The sequence below is a fragment of the Arvicola amphibius genome, chromosome 10 (genome assembly GCF_903992535.2).
Source record: "Arvicola amphibius chromosome 10, mArvAmp1.2, whole genome shotgun sequence".
Classification (NCBI taxonomy): Eukaryota; Metazoa; Chordata; class Mammalia; order Rodentia; family Cricetidae; genus Arvicola; species Arvicola amphibius.
In genome coordinates, this window is record NC_052056.1 from 52827479 (window position 1) to 52846856 (window position 19378).

The window sequence follows — 19378 nt, forward strand, 5'->3', positions numbered from 1 at the left end:
GTTCCACTTTCTTTAGTGTTTACTGTTCATTAACATGAAACACAGTGATTTTTAAATTGGCCCCCTTTTCCTGTTTTGTGGTTTTCATTGTTTGAGAGTGGAGTGGACATTATTCAAGGATTTTCTTTTGCTGAAAGGGAAAAAGAGAAGAGAAATGTCAGAGATGGCAATGGTTGTAAGAACAAAGTAAACATGATGGCCTCAAGATGAGCTAATGATGGCTTTTGTGCTTACTGTAATTTCAGCTTTCTGTGCTGGCTCGCAGGCGTCCTGGTTGGAGGACTCCTGTCTTTCCTCCAGGTGTGCTGGGGACAGTCTCTGAGCTGAAAACACACCACAGCGTCATACCCTCACCTTGGTAGCACTTGTTTGGTGCAGTCACGGTTTTGCTGGTGATCCAGGGGCTCTACAGTATAGAGTCCTCTAGTCGCCTCCTGCTCGCCACAATGAAATGCTGACCACCCCATGCGTGTTGTGGAGCCTTTGAATATGTTTTCCATATTCTCTCACAGATGTTTTTGGAAGACTAGAATACAGAGCTACCAGCACTGTGCTGTGCATACTGTGTAATCTCTGGGTACCCCACTTTAGACTGGTATTTCTTTTACTGGCCATGTTACTTGACACATAGATTCCACATATTCAAGGATTGGTTATACCATTCAGTGTAGGAGCAATTGCACCCGCGTATCCTCCACGTTTAGAAAAGTGTGTCCATTGTCCAGAGGAGCTTTATGCTTAAGAAGTGTTTTCCTGAGATGTCTTTGCCCTTTTATTTTTCCTCTGGAAGAAGGGTAACTGGGCAGTATTTCCTCGTAGCATTTGTCTGTGATAACACTTGTTGAACTGTTATCATATTATACATCTTATAAATGGTGGAGAACTGTGGCCAGTGGTTTCATCTGATTTCGTGTAGCTGTATCTTATTTGGTAATGTATGTCACAGTGCATTGCGATCTACTAGTTTGCTCAACTTTGTAAAGTCAGGGGCTTTCTCCAAAGTTGCTCGAAGTATTTTGAGTTGAACTTTCTAGAGCCTGGTTTAAAAGTTAGAGATAAGGTTATCAAAGAGAGATTTAAGAACCCATTTTTTGAGAAGTTTTTAGCTGTGGACTCTAGTATTTATCCATTATATTTCATGTATTTTTTATTTTAAGAGGGTGACTGTAAGAAAATTCTTTGGAAGCAAGGATTTAGAAAAATATATATCTGGGATTTGTGAGAACTTTAGAGTGGGGAGGTGAATGTAGCCCTTTGTAGGAATTTGTCAGCCAGTGAGTGGGGCAGAAAAGCCTTTTGATTATGCAACCAATACAGGTGTTGCGAGTGGGACGCTTCAGATGACGGAGCATGTGCGAGTCCGAGAATCTATTCATTCTTCTCCAAGCACATCTCATCCTTGTCTGAGGGGGAAAAGAAAGGAAGGAAGGAAGGAAGGAAGGAAGGAAGGAAGGAAGGAAGGAAGGAAGGAAGGAAGGGTTTTTAATGATGATTTTGTTCCTTGTTGAACATAAGAAAATTTAAAGAACATAAAGAAATATACAAACCAGCTCTAGTGAATCTGTTCCCCAGAGATTGCTGCTGCCAATGTTGTCTTATGTCCTACGTGTTTACTGTTCATAAATTGTCTAGAATGTGATGCTGTGGGTAGGTCTTGAGGTCTCTTGATGTAGTTGGAATGGACATACTGATACTTATTTGACTTTCCTCATCTCACACTTTGCCTTTCATCCCATGGCCCCCCAGTGTTAAGATGAGAGACGCTTATGAGATTGTGCCTACCATGAAGAGGCCTGGGGATGGCATAGTGCATTAGTGCCATTTTGATTGTCATTATAGGGCAGCTGTGCTTTAGTACTTGGGGGAATGGCATTAAGCTCACAATATCTTCCCATTTGCATAGTTGCCTTGTCAGCAACGGAGATGAGCAGGGTCTTTCCACTTCTGTGTGTCATTTGTCGTTCCAGGGGAACAATGGGGAAATGAGACAGCAGGATCGCTAAGGAAAATTTCCAGATTCCCAGATGGGAAGAAGGTTCTGAGGAACAGTTAGTGTGGTGGTGAACTCCATGTGCTTCCGCAGGAAGCAGGGCAGATGTGTTCCAGTTGCTTTTATCCCTGCAGACTGCATGTACGAGGGGCAACACTGATTCTCTTGCCATTCATGAAGAAAGAAAACATAATGAGAAAACATGAAGAGAAAAGATCTCTGAGCTCACAGAGAAATTTAACTTTATTTTTTCTGATTTAAATTCTAGATTTAAGCCTTATATTATTCTAGTATTAAAGAACTTTTGGTAATTTTGAAAATCATTTTTTTACTAAGAGTTGGAGAGTGTATTGCTTTAGTATGCAATGTTTGTAAAATGTATTGCTATGTGTCTGTCTTACTCTATGTGTTTTTGAGTGTGTTTGAGTGTGTGTATGTGTGTGTGTTTGAGAGAGAGAGAGAGAGAGAGAGAGAGAGAGAGAGAGAGAGAGAGAAAGAGAGAGAGAGAGAAACAGACCAACAAACAGACAGAAGGAGAGATGCACACATAAAGAGATTATTACTTCTGTTTGTTCTTTGGCACTGTCTGTTTTGGGTGGTAGGTAATCTTTTGTTATAATTTAAAATATTTTATGATCCCTTCATAGTCAAATATTTATGGGCTATATGTTTATAAAGCTGTTACAAGTATAAAATTTCTTCACCAACACTAACTTATGATGTAATTAAAGTCTACTGCAATATGTGATCATATAAAGTGACCTTCATTTTCCTTCAGGGAAAACCATTTGGGGGCAGGTAAAATGATAGCACATTGAACAGCCAATTAATCACAACCAGAAAGGTTGGGGAGAAGATGACATGAGCATATTTTGATACAGAATTGGTGCAGATAAGCCAACAGAATAAATCATATGAAGATTGTATCAGAGGCAATGCAGAAGGCTTTGATGGATGCCTTGGGGCCAACTCAAGAAAGTGCCAAGAGAAAGACAGAAAGGTTGCTGGCCCAAGGATCAACAGATATTATTAAAATACTGATGACTCATAGAGTGTATTAATTGAGTAGAAGCAAAACAAAAACCATCCTTGACAGGGTCATGACTTAAAATAAATAAATAATAAAAACTGGTGGGCTCAAGAATGTTTCAAGGAAAAGGAAGCTATGATTTCTTTTTCTGATGTGTTTGTGATAGGATTTTTGAAGAGCCTGACTGTGTCTTACTTTGAAATAAGCAATAAAACAAATGAGCATTATTCAGGTAGCAACTACACTGGAGGAGTTTTTGTATTCTGTAATAGCTGTAAATAACAAAGATCTCTTTTCTTCAAATCTTTATTTTGTTTTTATGTTGTATATGTGCTAGTGTGCACACATACACCACGTGTGTAGGGTTAATGAGTAACTTAATGCGTGTCGATTAAGCTCAGGCTCCCCGGCTTGGCAGCAAGCTTCTTTACCTGCTAAGCCATCTCGCTAGTCTGATCTCATTATTTACAACAATTTTCACTGCTATTCTTTTGAAGTCAAATTTGTTTTGGTTTTTGATGAAACTCACTGCCACCTTACCTCAGCTCATGAGTTCCTATTGTTTCTTTCTCTTAAAAAAAAAGAACTAAATAAATAATTCATGTTCTGATCACTTTTGTCTGGATCTCACCATACAACTTTCCACTTAGTTTATAGGCCTTTCATTGTACTTAATCTTTTATTTTAAGGGAATGAAAGAAGTATGCTCCCTTTGTATTTCCTGCCATAATTAATAGTCTGGTCTACATTTTAAAGATTTATTACAAAAGGATTCCATCACAGATGAGATTTCATCAAAAGAGGCCCAATACTAAAGAAAAGAAGGGTTATTTATGTTATGTTATTGAGGTAGGTCTTTTAAAGCCTTTACACCAGATAAAAGTACAAGTGGTCATATAATACTTTAGTAGATTTTCATGGAAAATTTTCCAAATAAAACCATTTGTAGATATCAGCAGAGAAAAGTTGCTAATCCTACCTTGACATTGAAGCAAAATGAAAATGGCTAGCATGAAAGACACAATGAGGAGCTTTATGGCATTTGTAAGGGAAGATTTATTATAGTCCTTTTTTTTTTGTGGCCAGTGCTGCATAATCCTGGAACTTTTCAAAAGCCTACAAGAACAACACTGTTGAACCTCATAGCTCTCACATCCCACCTAATCCACCCTCCTCTTGGACCTATGCATTGCAGGCAGCATTCTCTTTAGAATGGTCACCCTGAGAATATCTTATTCCTCTCTCAAATGATTGTTCTCACGGGGATTCTGGGTCTAACTCTTTTTCTTTCTACTGTATCTTTTTTTAATCTTTGGAGGTCTTTGATCCCTTTTAAATTAGTGATCTACCCTCTGTGTCCTCAGTTTTTTTAGCCCAAGCCTGGCATGTGTTAGACATTCACAAAGATCTGTATAACCAATTGTGAGTGAATGTATGTGTCAGCTGCTTGCCAGTTGTTCTTGGGTATGGATTGAGTACTATGATCTCTTTAAGGTGTGCATGGTATCTGTGGCTATCAGTTGCATAGATGATATTTATATCGTAAAGGGAAGAAAAGCCATCTCAAACACTGTAAGTATTGGTTATACTTTCTGAGACTTATGCCTGTTAGACCCTTTGCCCCCTGTATTACTTAATCCTAAAAAAAGAAAAACCTTAATGGCCCAATCCAGTATGTAACCTTCCAGAATGAGGAAACCTATTCTAAAGGCTTAGTAACTTCAAACTTAGCAGAAGAGTAAGGATGTATACCTGGCAATAACAGACTGCAGACCAAAGTCTGGAATGTAAGGTATTAGAATTATTAAACTACATGTGTTTGAATATCTTTTGAAAACTCCTCTAAGTATATTAGTTTTGAAAATAGCAGCATGATTTCCTTTTTAAGTTTTTAAACAAGTTGATCATAAAGTGTCCATTTATAGCTACTTGTTACTGACCCATCTGTTTCCATCAGAGTCCTTACTGTCATAGCCTTTGCCTCAATGGAAACTTGTATAATGCACATGGAAGAGAGTGCTATGTAGAGGTCAGTGCATGTCCACTGTGGATCTCTGGTTCAGGCTAGGAATTGAAGCTTGGCTTTTTTTTTTTTAAATCAATCTCTTTTTAAATTTTCTAACCAATTTTCATACCTAATTTGTTAATATTTTAATTAGCATCCAAAATGAAATTTATTGTGGCAGTTTTATGCTTAACATTACACTCATTAACATTGTTTTCATCTCAACTTTTTTTTTTTGTATCCTACTCCCCTTCTTAATGGTCCTTTTCTACTCCCGAAGTTAACCGTCAGTCCACAGATTCCAGCAAGCTCATTGATGTATGTTGTAATGAGGCTGCTTATTTGTTCCCGGCCACCCAGTATTTAACCAAAATAATCACACAGAAACTGTATTATTTAAATTACTGCTTGTCCCATTAGCTCTAGCTTCTTATTGGCTAACTCTTACTTATTAATTTAACCCATCTCCATTAAGCTGTGCATCACCACGAGGTCGTAGCCTATCAGCAAAGTTTCAGCACATCTGTCTCCCGTGGCAGCTCCATGGCTTGTCTCTCACTCTACCTCTTTTCTCCCAGCATTCACTTCAGTTTTCCCTGCCTACCTAAGTTCTGCCCTGTCAACAGTCCAAGGCAGTTTCTTTATTCACCAATGATATTCACAGCATATAGAGTGGAATCCTATATCAGATGTAGGTAGGCTGAAGATGGTCCTGATACCTTTGTTCCAGTCTAAGTTGTTTCTGGGCATACTCCTCACTTGTCTTGTGACTTGAAGTGCACACAAAATCTTCTGTAGTAAATAGTTGCTGGCCTTTTTCTTTATTCTGGTACTGTGACTAGAATCAAGCCACTGAGCACCACTTCTAGGTATTGAACTAAAAAAAAAAAGAAAACTGTCACTGTCCTTGGAGGTCTTGACAACTTTTAGTATGTGGGCAGAAGGAGTGACTAACAATTGGCTTTATTAACTGCCAGGTCTCTTAGCAATAGACTGTTCTCAGGAGAGAGAAATGAAAGGCAAGGCTGACGTCAGCCATGTCTCCTGCTTCCTTAGAAACGAGAGTGCCCAAGGTCAGCAGTAGTGTGGAACAACTCTACGCCTGTCTTGGAGGCACTGTGTCACGGATGCAGAAGACATTGCTTCTTAACTGGACCTGAGTTTCCTTTTACGTGCTTCTGTGCTTTATGTGCTGCTTTGGGTTTCTGTTAGCTTTATTTCACCTAGTCAAGAGTTCAAAGCATAATAATAAATGTGAGAACTGTATTATTAATAGTTTCTGATAAAATATGATCCTCCATTTCTGCTACCCAAAGCAGCACATTCTCATGAAGTTTGGACTTCACTAATTAAATCTCTTTTAAAGTTTTTGACTACTTCTGGCTTTTTATTTTTTCCTTGATTTATGACAGCTATTTCTCCTATGGAGCAAAGCAGCAACGTACAATCTCACTAGATTATATGCTTTGTGCATCTCTCATGTTCAGTGTTTGCCGCCAATGAAAAATTGATGTTAATTCATTTTCAACATTAACTCATCAAGTCATAGTGGTCATGATTAGGGCATACCAACACCCTTCATATGTTTTATTGTAATGCTCTCTCTTTGTGTCTTTTTGTGCCAAAGTTCACAAAAAATAGCCTTCTATATCCCAGTATCAGCTGTTTGTTCCTTGTCCTTAATGGTGTTGGCTGGAGCCATCCAAAGTACTTGGACTTACTCATGAATGGTGAAGTGCCATCATTCTACTTCAACCATATTTTTATTGGACATTCGAACAAACTTGCTTGAGTTTCAGAGCTTGATCCACACCATTGAAAGGGGATATAGTGTTAGAGACTAAACCAGGATAGAAGGGTGTCCTGCAGCTTAGGTAATTACTGTGACATTATGGATGCATTAGGCCCAGTTTTCAAGGAGCAGTGAACCTTTTTTTTACTTTTCTCCTCCTGGATGCATTAGGCCCAGTTTTCAAGGAGCAGTGAACCTTTTTTTTTTTTTTACTTTTCTCCTCCTGCTTGTTTGTTTACTTTTACTTCTCCCTGCCTCCTTTTCAGCCTCCTGCGATGTTGACATCTTCAGCAGTTCTATAGTCATTGCCGATATCTAATTTCTGGTTGGTTCTTATTTCAAAATACCTTATTCTGAAACAATTTTTCATGTACAAAGTTCCCCACAAAACCAATGAAAAATGGCTCAAATTGTATAAATAGTATTGAGGACTTTTTCTTGTAAATGAAAGAATTGAAAGAATTCATAATGCCAAATCTTGTAAATGAAGTAAGAATTATATTTGTAACGTTAAGTCTTTGTGAACAGATTTTTTTTTTTAAAGTTGTGGTGGGGCAGGAGAGCTTTAGTTACAAACTAGTAATTAGTAATCATGAAACTGTCCATTAGTCATCATTTCTGATCATGTGGTGGCGAATCACGTGGCTTTAGGAAAAGCTGTCTCAGTATGGAATGGTTGTATGATAGGAGGAAGTATCTTAGCCTCAGAGAACATGCTCAATGATGCTTTCTTTCTTCCCCTGTCTTTAGATGCTTAGAACGATATGTAATGTTGTATTTCATTTGAAGGTAGGATGTTGTTAAAAGCTGGAGGTCTATAATATAGAGTATGGTGGGGAATTACATAATACATGTACTACATAGAAAAAATACAGAAATGCCACAGCCTGATTACTATAACAATAAATTTAAATGGTAATAAATAGAAGATTTAATTAACCGTATTGAATTATAACCTTCACAAATCAGTGTTTTTGCCAATGAGTTCACAGAAGGGTCTTCTACATTTTTGTAGTGTGTGTGTGTGTGTGTGTGTGTGTGTGTGTGTGTAAATATAATAAAATCTATTTTCTGAACTTTATGAAAATTAAGATAACATGAGACTGATGACTCCAAATATTTTTAACAATACGAGTTGGAGTTTCTTTTAAAAATACAGGACGGACACATACACACACACACACACACATATAATTTATAATTATATAATATATAATTTTCTCAGGTCATGTAAAACAAGCCTGATAAAACTTTAGTGACCCATTGTAGGTTTTAAAAGAATGGAACCATGCAAACAAAAAAATAAGGGGTTATTTATGTATGTACTGTTAGAGCCTCTAGATTATAAATTATAAAATGTTCATGTTTCTGTTTTAAAGTTGAATGTCTATATAGCCATTGAACAAGTTAATTCTCTCTGTCCTCTTTCATCTCCTGCGGTTCAAATACCGAAGATTAGTAATCACTGACTTTATGCCTCTGACTTATACCTAGCAAGGAAAACTTACAAACATTTGGGAATGATTAAAGAACAAAGACACGAGGGGATAGAGGCAAGCATTTTAGAAAATAACGAACAGTTGGTTTATCTTAATTGCTACCATATTCATTTTTTCTTTTTCTTTCTTATGTGTCAATTGGAAGTTTGGTGGAAAACTAACCCTCTCACCTAATAATAAGACTTAATTCATTGCAGGTTTTCTAAGTGACCTTATGTTTTCTCTAAGCATGGGTCCTGAAGGTCTTTTACAGTTGAGGTTGAGCATACTTTGTTGCTTTTAGAGTGGAACAGTTTGCTTTTCATTTCCTAGAATGCATGTCTTAACACCCGCCATCATTTTAATCTGGATGGATCGGCAATCATGAGACAGCCAGGTCAGTCGTAATGGTTCGACCGAGAGCAGGCTCGCACTTGGATCAGGTTGTGTTAAGCAGCACTGTAGATGTGTTCCAGATAATGAAGAGTTCTGTCCAGTGATAGTGAATCTGAGATTGCCAACTTCTGACTCTGTAGAAATGAAGTTTCACAGATAGTGTGTCTTATGAGACTGTTTGGCACTTTGCTTACGGATAAAGACATTATGACAACACAGTTCGTGCCTTATTGTTCCCTCTTTATTCTAGTCGGCCCTTTCTCCAGTACCTGCTGTGTGTTTCTCTGTTCATCATATGTATCTTTAATAGTGTTTTAGGAAGCAGAGCACTCACTAATACATGTTACACAATGTCTTCTAAGCATGTTTTGTTGTTTTTATTGTTTTTTTGTGTTCTTTTTTTCTGTTGTCATTCAGTATATATTACAGAAGAAAATGGGTGGAGTAGCATGGCTTTTAATGACAAAGATATTGTTGAAATGCAAGGTTTTACTTATTGCTAGTTGAATTGCTCTCTATATTTCATGTGTGTTTGTTTTCTTGAGGCACTTGCCCATGTTGCAGCCCCCTACACACATCAGCACATACCTCTCAGCTTAGAAAGAAGTTAAAACTAAGAATTAAGTTAAACTAAGTTAAAATTTAGAAATCAGTTTCTCATGCATGTGCTCGTGTGTGTGTGTGTGTGTGTGTGTGTGTGTGTGTGTTGGTTGAGTTCTGTCTAGAGACTGAGCTAAAAAGAGTGTAAAATCAATTGAAAACTCAGTTTTAAATAAGTTTGTTTAACCTTTTGTGTTTCAGTTGCTTCTTCATTATGTAGCACTGGTAGTTCAGGGCCTTTCAACATAGTTTATGTCATAGACTTAAGAAAGAAGAGTAATTGAGGTGATAGTGCTATCTTTCCCTATAAAATATATTTTAAATTATATTGGAATCCCCAGAAGCATGAGCATTAGGAAGGAAGATCCCCACATTTACTTTCTTAGCCATCCTCTTCTCATCCCGTTGTCACTTTATCCTTTTAAGACATTTCATCCAATCTGTTTTGGCTCCTCTCCCCATATCGTAGTTGTTGTAATGAAGGAAACATGCTAGAATGATCCAGGAAAGTCTGGCAATGTCTGTTTCAAACCCCATCTTAGAGACATCTCATTCGGAAGTAGAAGAGACCAGTGAAGTCAAGGACACTTTGACTCATTGGCTTGGCTCTCTCTTCAGGTCAAGTATAAGTAAATGTCCCCTCATCCCATTTCCCGTAACGTTGTCTTTCCCTCGGCTGAGCCTCCCATGAGCCAAGTGGTAGCCATGCTCTGAAAAGCTATGCTCCTAATGCTTCTAGTCCCTTCTCTCTCCTCTGCCATCCTCTTCTCTACCTCAGAGCAATCGTGTGCTATGAAGGTATATGTCTTCCTGTACTCTCTTGTGGCAGATTTCCCCTGCATTCCTGGGTAGAAAGAGCACCCTGCCATTTGTGTCTAACATTTACATTTGATTATGCTTTCCACAGGTTTATCTTTCTCATTAAACTGTAAGCCTAATGAATAAAATTACATCATTTTCCTTGCTCTTGTTTAAGTTAAATAAATACATGGATAAAAGATAAAATAAAAATCAGTTAGGAATGTGTGTAGCGAACATTATGTTAGATGGATTCTCACATTGAGCTCAACCTGCTTTTAGGTTCATGACTGACTCCTAAGACTCAGCTTGATGTATACATAATTTACTTGAATTAGTATAGATTCCCATTAAAGGTTTCATGCATATATTTACCTCTCTTCATTCTTCCCTTGTACAGACGGAATCTCACAAAATTGTCCCTGATCTTCAGTCACATGCTGGCAGAAATTAAGGCAATCTTCCCCAATGGCCAGTTCCAGGGAGATAACTTCCGGATCACAAAAGCAGATGCTGCTGAATTCTGGAAGAAGTTCTTTGGAGACAAGTAAGTCAGAGTATGGACCCGACAACCTGGTTCTCTGTGTTGTCAGCTTGTTTCTTGACTATACAGCAGAAGCATTCAGTATTTTTGATAGGATTTGGTTCTCTTCTTTTTCCTTCAGTGCTGAGGGTTTGAGCTAGGACCTTGTGTGTGCTGCTTGAGTTTTCCCACTGAGCTGTGGCCCCCAAACCCTGATAACCTTAGAATGATAATTGTTCCTGTTGTAGTCAACAAATGTGTTAATAATGAAACATATAATTTTTGTTGTTAGAGTCAAGGTCAGATTAGACAGAATTTGTATTCTGAAAGAACTTATTGTGTCACTTAGCTTTGAGAAGCAGACACATATAAAATAATCCATGTGTATAATTTCTTATCATTTAATACCCATCTAGGATATATATATATATATATATATATATATATATATATATATATATATAGTACAGAGGAATATTTACTTTAAAAAGCATAAATAGGACCACAGAAATAGCACAGGGGAACGTGCTTGCTGTATAGGCAGGGGAATACAGCTTGCATTCCCAGTATCCACATAACTGTTGATGGGCATGGCAGCCTACCTGTAACACCAGCATGCTGAACCTAAAGCAACTGACAAACTAGATTAACTAAGCTGGTGATCCCAGGATAATGTGAGAGACCCTGCCTCGCATATAATGTGGAGAGTGATTGAGAAAGACATACTCAGTTTATCTCAGGTCTCCTCATGTATGAATAAACACATATGCATCTACAGATACAAACTTGTACACACATGTACAGACATGTATATATACACACACACCATATATATGCAAAAAGTGGGACTTCTGTTGTGGAATATTAGTTGTGTTACATTTGTTTATGCTGTGGAATATTTAATGATTCAAAGATGTTCCATTCTTTTATGTTGCATATATTGAACACTGTAAAGCTGTGTCATTTTTCCTACTTCAAACACCTAATTGGTCTAAGAAAGAGATGCCAATACCTAGGCAGAAGAGAGAAAAAGGCAGAGCTGGCAAGCAGAGAGAATAAATAGGAGGAGAAATCCAGGGGAAAGGAGGGAGAGAAGCAAGAAAAGGAGGAGAGGAAGACACCAGGGGCCATCATCTCAGCCACACAGACAGACCAGGAGTAAGAAGGAAAGAGCGGTATATAGAAAAAGAAAGGTGAACAGCCCAGAGGCAAAGTATAGGTAAAGAGAAATGCGATAATCTAGTAAAAGCTGGCTTGAAACAAACCAAACAAAGGTTAGGCATTCATAAGTTAGACTAAGTCTCTGTGTATTTACTTGGGAATGAAGTGGCAGGCCCCCAAAGAGTTAAAAAAAAAATAAAAGACACACACACACACAAAAAAAAAACAACTGCAGATTTCTTCCTAGAGGAAGTTTTTGTTAGACTTAGAAAAGATCTTTAAAAATGAGGTGCAAGAACCTTCCTATCTCACCCAGCTATCCTTTCTGTGTATTGTTCACAAAAGCCCATTATGTCTAAACAAAAGCTGTGTGGCCAGGGCATCACAGAGCTGCCAAGTGAAGACCAGGTGAAGACGCCTCTCATAAACACTTCTTACTCAGATACGCGTGTCCATGAGCAGATTAATGTCTTGGATTGAATATGAGAATTCATCATAATTTATGTAAAACTTGGTAAACTTTGTGGATCATCCCTCAGAAGTGAACAATGGGAGGCAAGTGACTTCTGTGACTTCCTAAGGTTTCCTTTAAAAAGAGCACCTTCAGATGCTCCTGCTGGAAGAGGCACACTACCCAGTGGAGAGGAAGCTTCATGGCTTCCACATTGATGAGTGTTTGAAAACTGGGTCGCTGTGCTTGTCTGTTACATAAATTGTGAAGTTAGGTAAAGTGTGGGCTATGCTTTGAGCTGCTCAGTGCTCTCAGGATGGCTATTGTAGCATTAGCTTAGGCTTTGTTTTTTTCTTTCTGTCATGAAATGGTTGGTTTCTGTAACTATTACCACAACTAGAGTGTACATACACAGAGCAGCGATTTTAACAAGCATAGAACATTCTGCTTCCAAAAATATATTTTGGTTTGCTGCTTGAGAGAGGTCTTACCATGTGTCTTAGGCTAGCCTAAAACTCAAGGTCTTCCTTAGGCTGCTTCCCACATGCTGAGATGATAGGTGTGTGCCACCATTCTTGGTTTGACTTCAAATAAATCCTGTTGTTCACTTCCTATATTGAAATGAAAGGAGAATTACCATTTTATTCCAGTGGTATGAAACTCTGTGTTGTAGAAATACAGCTCTTCATAACATTTCTATGTCAATTTACCATTAAGGGATTAATAGTTTCATCCTCACTGCTAATGTGAACTACAGGAGCGGAGAGCATCCTCATGAAATATGGATGAGTGGCGCTCAGCAGCGAGGCGAGTTCTGGAAGAGCGCTGGCGTTTGCAGCTCCTGTGTTAGCACTGAGAGCCCAGGGCACACGTGGTGACTTTCAAAATAATTCTTCTCTTAAAGCTTCTGAAAATGTGTAGAACAAGTCGTTCATGGAAATTCATTTTGAAAACTGACAATTCTGCTTTGTTGTACAGTGCTTTGTGAGGAGGTTTCTAAGAAATGACAACTGTGCTCATGTTTTTGCAGAGTCATGTTTACTTTGCTGACACCACACAGCATGGTGAATTATGAATTCTAGACACCTTGGGTCTCCTTTGCTTAGCCACAGATGCCAAGGGGCTGCCATTGTTTAGAATTGTTCCATTAGGAAATCACTTAAGCAGTAGTCCAAGTGCTGTCCCTGTCCACAGTCCTCCCATCATCCACTGAGTCTGTGACGTAGACAGGCTAAAAATAGCCTTTGACACCTTTGCTTTTTCGATGAGCATACAATTCCAAGGTGCTTCCTGAACTGATAAAAGAATAAAGTGGACTGAAGCCGTTTTCTTATTCTTAGTTGGCTGTTGTTCTGTGGCTCCCTGTGTCTTCTGAGTTCATGAACAGTGCATGACTAGTGTGACTTCCCATGGACAGAATTCTTTCTCTTCATCATGTTCCAAATATGTAGAAGGAACAGCGGAGCTGTGTCCCGCCACCCGGCTAGCTTTACACCCGAAATAATTACACGGAAACTGTATTCTTTTAAACACTGCCTGGCCCATTAGTTTCAGCCTCTTATTGGCTAACTTCTCACATCTTGCTTTAACCCATATTTAGTAATCTATGTAGCACCACAAGGTGGTCGCTTACCAGGAGAGACCTTAACAGGCGTCTGTCTGTCTTGGAGAGGAAAAGCATGGCCACTGCCTATGGCGACTGCCTGAAGAGTCTGCCTTCTTTCTCCCACAATTCTGTTCTGTCTACTCCCCCTACCTAATTTTCTGTCCTATTAAAGGGGCCAAGGCAGTTTCTTTATTAACCAATGAAAATAACACATAGACACTCCTCCATCACAAATAGCTCATATTTACTTGGTTCTCATCTTAAAGAATTTCTGTCATTTATCCTTTACAGTGATGATATAAGAAAACAGTTTCATTTAATCTAAGTTGTGACATTACACTTCAGAATAGCATTGTTAAAAAAGACCTATAATAAGAGGTTGTTTCTACAGTCAGTCAGATTATAATTTTGTAATTTTTTCTTAAAGACTGTTGTTATGGTTTCCTTCCATGAAGGGATAAAGTCATCTTTAACACAACTTTAAGAATGAATTAAAATAGCAAACAAGCCATTCTTCATATGACTTCAGATACTCACAAATTAATTTCATTTCAGACCTTATGAAAACAGGAATAGAAAAATGGCTTTCAGTACTGTATGCCTACTCTCTGGGGCTCAGCATAGCAGCCAATAGGCCCTGTCTGCCAGAGTCTCAGTAAGACAAAGTGGGCATGACAAAAGGAATAGAAAATCCTGCACACTCAAATCTTTATGCAAATCCATTTAGTATTTTAAAAGTTTAGTGTTGCCTTTACTTCCTTATTCTATTCACCAGGAGGTAATAGAAACATGTAGGAAAGTAACATTGAATAAATGTGTCAATATAAGTTACAAAATGAGACAGTATCAGACCGAATCTTCATATTCTGGAATAATCTTTCTAATCTGGCGTCAGGGTGGACTCATGCTGGTAATCCAGAAGCACTTTCAGTCTGACACAGTTCCCAGCTCACACAAGTACATGAATACCTAGGAAAGTCGGCAGAGAGGGGAAGAAGGCAGGTGAGAGGGCAGGGGACGGATGGACTGAGGGAGAGAAGGAGACAGCAATGGGAGGGACAGGGAGAAGAGGACACGGGTTAAAGTGCTCACACACCGTGCAAGCTGTTTTTCTAAACAGGACCACTAGCCATTAAGATTTCACCAAAGGTTCCCGAGCAAATTATTATGCAGCACGAAGTCTTTCACTTCTCTTGGGTGTTCTTTCTCACTGTGTCCATTACCAGTTGTTATGCTGAAGTTTCGACTTCCCCTGGCTTGCTGTAACGCCTTTTTTGTTGGTCGTCTGTCTTCAGTAACAGCTTCTGAGACCAGTGAGATCTGTGGGAAGCAGAAGCAATCACTCCAAACACTGGCCAGAACTGCTTTAGAAATACTGAGTCTGAGATCAAGTCTAATGCCCCAGACGTCAGGTTTTAGGAAACGTTAGTTGATCTCTCTTTCTCGTTCTTTCCTCCTTGCTCTCCCTGCTTCACCCACTCTGAGCCCCTACCCCAGATCAACTGCAAAGAATCATCTATCCAGCAGTTCACCAGTATTTCCCCTGCACACTTCTCTCTTTTCACGCTTCACTCTGCTAATTTTCCTACCACTGCCTGGGTAACTAGTCACCCATAGTGTGCCCAAGCGCTTCGGAGACTTTCCTGACAGACTTTATCTGAAGTGTTTTTCCACATCCTTATTGGTACCCCGGTTCCCATTCATTCTTCTAGTTTACAAGGAACGTTGATATGTTTCTGTTTCCCCATCGAGGCATTTCCAAGAGACTGGGCAGTCCACTTGAGGACAGGGACTTTATTTAACTTTGTTTTTGAGTGCCTTGGTGTATTGTCTCAGAATGTGTGGGCACTAATACTCATTAGCAGACTGTGTCCATGTACTAATTTTACTATTTTATCTAATCATGTGGATAATTATCATCCTTTCAGTTAGTTTCTGAGCTTCATGGAGTCAGGCTCCTGTATTGGTCCCTGTAGATGCCTCAACAGAGTGTGTCATTTAACCTTTTATGAACATTGTACGTTTAATTCACAGACGGGGAGCAGAGGATTGTATGGCCCCGTAACCTATGCGAGAGAAAGCCAAGCAGCTTGTTTCCTCAGGGGAGGAATGCAGTGTAGATATGAGATCCTCTAGTTCCTGTGGGCTCTGACTGCAGCACTTCCTCGCTTTGTCCCCAGGGACACTCCTTGGATGGTCCATGCATCCCTTTCCTCTTGTCTAGTGTAGACGTGAGGTCGGGACAATATCTGTTGTCTGGTGCTGCTGTGAAAATTTAACAGGTTAGAAGCTGCCTATAAGGAGTATAATATTGTCTGGGGCATAATCAGCCAACTATATTGTGAAGTAATTAAACAATTTTTCTTTGATCTTACTTCAAATACCATATATATATTTGCTAGTTTTAGAATTAGTATAGTTAATCTTTGACTTTGATGGAACTTCCACATCTGGCAATCTAAAGCAAACCAAAAAGAATTAAAAGTGAAAATTGAATTGTTCTAAGATTATGTGTATCCCTTTGTAAAAGTGAGTTAAAGATAAATGATCTTGCTTGCTCTGGGGAAAAATGACCTTTGTATAGCTGGGTTTATTGCCTCTGCCTTTGATTTCCCAGGAAAGCAGTATGGACTTTCTTTGGTTTTCCGTATTTACTTTTCACTTTTAATAAGAAACAAGAAAAACTTATTTCTTTTCCTCTCTATTGAGTAATATATATGTTCTCTAGGCTATTAACTAGATCTGTTTCCCGTTATAGAAAAGACAACCTAGTTCTCTTTAATTAATAGAGGGAGTACACAGTTGAAACTGGGGACTTTTACAATGAAACTATACAACAGGTTCACTAGGAAAAAAATTAACTAAAAACTGAAATATAAACGCAAAAATAATTGCTTTTGAATCAGCTCCTATTATTGTCTATCTAAACGAATTACAGTATTTTATGTCAACAAAATAATGAAGCTTAAATACAAATTGAAGATTTTTTTTTGCTACTGTTGAACTCATTGTCTAAAATTCAAAAATACAAAATTGTAATTTACTAATGATAAGCAGTGTTTGTTCAATTTGGGATACAGGATATAAAATGATAAATGCTTAAAGTTATTATTTTGCCATTAGAAATTGCCTACTTACTATGAGTAGTAAGTAAGCTAATTTACCATTGGCCATGGACTGAAGCATGAGAGGAACATTGGCCTCCAAAGAGAAAGCATATTGTAGAGAATGCAGATTTATTAATAGGGTATCCACCCGGCCTCTTCCTGGGGATACAGTAGTGGAACTGACTTACTGTGGTGTCGGTTAGTTCAAAAGAAATGATTATAGGAAATTCAGCATTTTATAAATACATTGCCTTCTCCTCTTTTTTCTTTATTCTACTCTTTACTTTGAAATAAGTGTCATTAAGCATAATCTTATTTTTTAAAAAGAACATATTTAAAGAGTAGATCCAGATTTGCTAAACTTATAAATTCAGCCAAACAGAATAATGATTTTATTATGTCCCAGTGATTCAGGCCATTGTCGGGCAGAAGATGTTGTGGCATTATTGACCAATGATCGCCTGATAATATTATGATAATATTCATAAAGTTTTTGGTGACTGTGGAATTCAGACAAGGGAACGTGAATTCTGCTCCACCAAGGACTTGCTTGCCTCAGAACTTAGCATGCTCAACGCTGCTGGCTCTCACCTTCACTATACTGTATATTGAAACCTCTGCCTGTTGCTCTCTTTGCCCTTTTATTTTTCTTATGCAAAGCCACACTTCTAAAGCTCGGTCATTCGTGTCCCTAAGAAAAATTGAAAGCCATTGGTATGTTTTAAGTGAAAGAGGGTTCAGTTTATGTGCTAGGTGGATCACAGTGTATGGCGTAGTTAAGAAATTTTAGCAATGATCTTCAAATGTTAATTGTATTCTTCATTACCAACTCACTACTATGTTCCTAGCATGGGATATTACTCAATGTTTTCCATTTTCATGGATATATAAATTGTACATATCCATTATTGTACTGATATGTGTGTTCACCACATGCATAACAGAAATAAAATGATATATACAATACAAGAGTAGCGTTGATATATTCTTCACATCCTGGAAAGGATCATATGTGTATACCCTCTAGTGTATATGATTGCCACCTACACATGCATTTTATTTAAGTATAGAAAATAAAGTTCATTGTAACATCTTCATACATGCCCATTGTAACTTTGTTCAGCTTTGCTTCCTTATCCTCTCTTGTTTCCCACTTCTCTCTTCTCTCCTGCTACTATTCCCCCATGTCTCCCTTCTGCTTCCTTTCTTGTAGAAGGAGTGGTGGGCTGCTTCCTGCCAGGCTTTCACACGGCTAGCTTTACACCCGAAATAACAACACACAAATTGTATTCTTTTAAAAACTGCCTGGTCCATTAGTTCTAGCCTCTTACTGACTAACTCTCACATCTTGCTTAACCCATTTCTAATAATCTGTGTAGCACCACAAGGTGGTGGTTTACGGAGACAGATTCAGCATGTCTGACCTGGTGGCTGGCTTCACGGCGACTGACCCAGAGAGGAGAGGCATAGCGATTGCCTCACTTCCCTCTTCCTCCCAGCATTCTGTTCTGTCTACTCCACCTACCTAAGGCTGGCCTATCAAATGGCCAAGGCAGTTTCTTTATTAACCAGTGAAATCAACATAAAACAGAAGACCCTCCCACATCACTTTCCCATCTTGCACCTTCCCTCTCTTTTTCTCTCTGTCTGTCTCTCTGTATCTGTCTGTCTGTCTCTCTCTCCCCTCTCCCCTCTCCTCCCTCTCTCTCTCTCTCTCCCTCTCCCTCTCCCTCTCCCTCCCTCCCTCTCTCTCTCTCCTCTCTCTCCCCCCCTTTCTCTCTCTCTCTTCTTCCCTCCCTCCCTCCCTCCCTCCCTCCCTCCCTCCCTCCCTCCCTCCGTCTCCAGATGACTGGAGAGTTCTGTTTATTGCCCATTATAAAAAATCTGGGTGTTTTTTATTTAATTCCAGACTCTACATCACTAAGAGCCCCCACTGTGTGTGGGTACCTCTTGGCATCCTCATAGAGAGAATTAAAGCTCAGGGAACACATACAAGAGACAGCTGATGCTTTCATCATTGTATTGCTATGAGTAAAACACATCTTTTGTGTTGACCCAGAAGCCTGGAGACTTCTGCCAGCATCCATGGAACTGGAAACTAATTTCCTAGGAGCATGGAAGCTGAGTAGCATCCCAGCCTCTGCAACACCTTAGAATCACTTTTGGCTGGTAGGAAAGCTATTCAATTCTATAGCAAAGTAATTGATTTTTTTAAAGTCAGCATATGGAAATATATTACTGACTGCTAAATATTCATTGCTAGCTGCTAAATATTCATTTTATATCTCGAATGTTGATGATGACTGTGAAGAATAGTAAGTAACTGTAGTTTTTCTCTTTTCCTTTTTACTTTTTGGGGGCCCCTCACCCAGATTCCAAATAATAGCTTGGCTTATTTCTAGCCAGCTTTCTAACTTACATGGTCCTGTCTATAACTACTC

At 38.7% G+C, this 19378-nt stretch overlaps 1 protein-coding gene across 3 annotated transcripts in view; it reads left to right on the forward strand.

Moving 5' to 3' along the window:
* Nucleotides 1–19378, forward strand: part of Cblb (Cbl proto-oncogene B) — a 179982-nt gene that overhangs the window by 73906 nt on the left and 86698 nt on the right. For all 3 annotated transcript variants that reach the window (XM_038344773.1, XM_038344776.1, XM_038344775.1), the window contains exon 4: nucleotides 10490–10636. In XM_038344773.1, the coding sequence (XP_038200701.1) occupies nucleotides 10490–10636 (147 nt within the window). The remainder of the gene's footprint in view (nucleotides 1–10489; nucleotides 10637–19378) is intronic.